Here is a 3,318-nt window from a genome sequence, read left to right as displayed (position 1 = left end):
CATCAACTCATCATAATATTACGATCTATTACCATACTATTTTTCTTAGTGTGTAGTTATGCGCACTCTCTGTGATAATTGTACTGCCCCTTGTTGAGCAAACGGGATGCTTGGTGCATATCGTTCTGAAAAAGTTCATCCAATGAGATCCACGAATTCGAGATTATGACAAAGTAAATGTCAAGTTTACGCGCTCAAAACATTCGCTGCAGTGCTTCGAAAGCGAAATAATTTTGAATTTTTTACCCGTGGAAATTTAATTTTTTGAACAATTTTCTGTTTTACTTAACTAATTTAATTAATTAATTTTTTGCTATGAAGTGTCAAATTCCGGAAATATCCTGGCATAACAGAGATCCGGTGCTGAGTGTTGATATCCAACCGAAGACGGGATGCGATAAAAATGATTTCTACCGATTGGCTTCCGGGGGAACCGATACGCATGTTTTGGTAAGAATTTGATAATTTGAAATCGAGTGAAACTAAAATTATTGCTTGGTACAATTCTAGATTTGGCACATGAATCAGAGTGCTAAATGTGGCACTATTTCACTGGATGTGGTCGCCGATCTGGCTCGTCATCAACGAGCTGTTAATGCAGTTCGATGGTCTCCGAACGGAGAATTACTGGCATCTGGTGACGATGAGAGTGTGATTTTTATCTGGAAGCAAAAGGGTGAAACTGAGGTGCTCAACATCGTCGGTAAGTTTACCACGGGACAACCGTGTTTATTACTTCGGATAACTTGTTTTTTTTCCCTTCAGATGCCACCAACGACCAGGACAAGGAAATCTGGATCACACTGAAGATTCTTCGTGGGCACATGGAGGACGTTTATGATCTATGTTGGTCACCAAATTCGATGTATCTGATAAGTGGATCCGTTGACAACACGGCGATGGTTTGGGATGTCAATAAGGGAAAATCTCAACACATTTTTTCAGATCATAAAGGTTTCGTTCAAGGAGTCGCTTGGGATCCGAAAAACCAATACCTAGCTACGCTCAGTTCGGATCGCTATTTTCGGGTGTTTGATCTACAGTCGAAAAAGGTTCTGGCGAGAAATAACAAATGTTCACTCCCGGCACCAAAAGATTCTCCTCTGCATGGACAAACCATTCGATTGTACCATGATGACACTTTGCAAACGTTTTTCCGCCGGTTAAGCTTTAGTCCGGATGGAAATTTGATAATCACGCCTGCTGGAGTAGCGGAAATTCCGGGAGTTCCCAAACCGCTCAATACGACATATATTTATACGAGGAATTCCCTGAGACAGTAAGAAGGTTTCATTTCTACACTTGAACTAAATAACTAAGATTTTTATTACAGGCCTGCAATCACCTTACCCTCGCCAGATCAATACACGGTAGCCGTTCGGTTTTGTCCACGATATTTCAAGCTGCGACCTCATCCGGACAACAAACCACCGGTCATTCCGCTCCCATACAGAATGATATTTGCGGTGGCCACCAAAAGTTCTGTTTATTTGTATGACACACAGCAGAAATCGCCTTTCGCTTTGATTTCTAACATTCACTACACTCGTCTTACGGATCTTTCCTGGTCCAGCGATGGAACAATTCTCATTGTGTCGTCCACTGATGGTTTCTGTTCGATGATTTCATTCACCGAAGATGAATTAGGTGAAGTACACGTGCTGGAGGCTGATGAGTCAGTCGGGATGGAGAAGGAGAAAACTCCAACGAAAAAAGCTACTGCCGGAAGAAAGAAATCAAAGGACGGTAAAGATGATGAGAAGGATAAGAAGGATCTGAAATTGGAAACTATTCCAGAGGAGCTTGATAGAAAAGAAGCTAAGCCAATCGAGATCAGGAGGAAACCCAAAGATGCCAGCCCTAAAGAGGACAAACCAGCGCAACCGATTGCCTTCAGAAGAAAACCAAAAGAAAATGAGCAGGGATCAGTGCAAGTAACAGAGGAAATACCGGATAAAATACAATCTGCGAAGGAAGAGGATAAAGCTCCACAGCCAATTGCGATAAAACGAAAACCGGAAGAAGCGGACGTTACAGACGAAAAAATTGAGGCACAGACAAATGAGACTAGAAAGCGGCCCCGTTCCAACAGCTCTGAAAAGGATGGTGAATCCGACGAACCAAAACCCATCGCAATTCGTCGCATCACACTAGAAAGTAGTGATGCTAAGTCGGGAATAATCGTCAAAGAAATTCCACCGATTAAAACACCCGACGAGAAAATTGCTCAACCAGCGAAGGAGATCATCATTGAAGCAGAAAAAATCATTAGCAGCGACGAGAAATTTGAGAGTCCATCAAAAACCAGCCGCCCGGCGACCCCGATTGCGGTACGACGACACCCTCGGACACCAGACATAACACCGTCCGCTGGTGCCCCGGAGAGCTCTGATCACGATTCTTCGACCACACCCAAACCGGTGGTCCCGAAAAAAGCGGCCACTCCGATTGCGGTAAGAAGGCAACCTCGCTGTTTAGCACCCGAATCGGAACCATCGAATGCTGCGAAACCTACGGAGATCGAAGAGGATGCTGTGGACACTTGGCCGATCGATCAACCCAAACCGGTGATGAAATCCATCGTTTGCAACTCTTCCCATGCAGAATCTGAGCAAACCGAGGATTTCAAGTTGGTTATTTCCGACGACGAAGATGACGCCGATGTCGCTAATGTTGAAGATCAACAGGCTGCTAAGGCGGTCGATGGTGCTATCAAGGATGAAGATTCCGCTCCGGCTACGGTGGTGACGACACCGAAAACGCCTCGTCGTGTGGAGTTTCGTACCTTATCGACACCGAAGTCGAAGAAGAAATTGCTCTGAGCTGGTGTGCTTTATATTTCTTTTTAATTTAAATTTAATATAGTTATTTTCAATCAAAACTGATTTTTGTTTTTGCTAACATCAACATTTTCTCCCTAGTTGTGAGTGAATGAAGAACAGTGAATCTAGTTATGTAAGGTATGCAAACTAGACTCGATGGATTATCCAAGTCAGTCTTGGATCACATACATTTGGAGCAACGTCAGATGTTGCTTCAAGCTGTTTTCAACCCCTATTCGGCAGTTTTCACGTGCTTTTGTCGCCCCTCTTTCTTCTGCTCACGAGTCGTCGCAGCTTTCTCGGAGCCTCACTTGATCTATGAAATGGCTTGACATTTGATCCATTTAACTCTCGATTCTTCTCTTGCTCTCCGTCACCATCTTTCTCATCGTCATTTAGCTCTCGTCTCAGTGAGCCGTTTAGCTGAGTCATTCAGCTCCCAGCCTTATCCCGATCTACGCAGATAGTTCCCGGCGCTGAAATTACCCTAGTGCGA

General features: G+C 44.0%; 1 protein-coding gene across 1 annotated transcript; it reads left to right on the top strand.

The window, feature by feature from the left end:
• The first annotated feature begins 202 nt into the window (after positions 1-202).
• On the top strand, positions 203-2,881 carry LOC131691792 (chromatin assembly factor 1 subunit B). Its single transcript, XM_058978436.1, has 4 exons — positions 203-450; positions 511-703; positions 766-1,279; positions 1,334-2,881. Exons 1-4 carry the CDS (start codon positions 316-318, stop codon positions 2,820-2,822), a joined length of 2,331 nt encoding a protein of 776 aa, XP_058834419.1. The 5' UTR covers positions 203-315; the 3' UTR covers positions 2,823-2,881.
• Positions 2,882-3,318: the final 437 nt, after the last annotated feature.

This window comes from Topomyia yanbarensis, chromosome 3, assembly GCF_030247195.1.
Source record: "Topomyia yanbarensis strain Yona2022 chromosome 3, ASM3024719v1, whole genome shotgun sequence".
NCBI classification, from domain to species: Eukaryota; Metazoa; Arthropoda; class Insecta; order Diptera; family Culicidae; genus Topomyia; species Topomyia yanbarensis.
The sequence above is the reverse complement of the archived record's forward strand: the minus strand, read 5'-3'. Positions and strand labels throughout refer to the sequence as shown.

What these genes read in the sequence shown, in the direction of transcription:
- LOC131691792 (XM_058978436.1), top strand. Translation starts at nt 316, where the DNA reads ATGAAGTGTCAAATTCCGGAAATATCCTGGCATAACAGAGATCCGGTG. An exon ending in GAACCGATACGCATGTTTTG is followed by an intron (nt 451 to 510) that starts GTAAGAATTTGA and finishes GTACAATTCTAG; the next exon opens with ATTTGGCACATGAATCAGAG. An exon ending in ACGAGGAATTCCCTGAGACA is followed by an intron (nt 1,280 to 1,333) that starts GTAAGAAGGTTT and finishes TTTTTATTACAG; the next exon opens with GCCTGCAATCACCTTACCCT.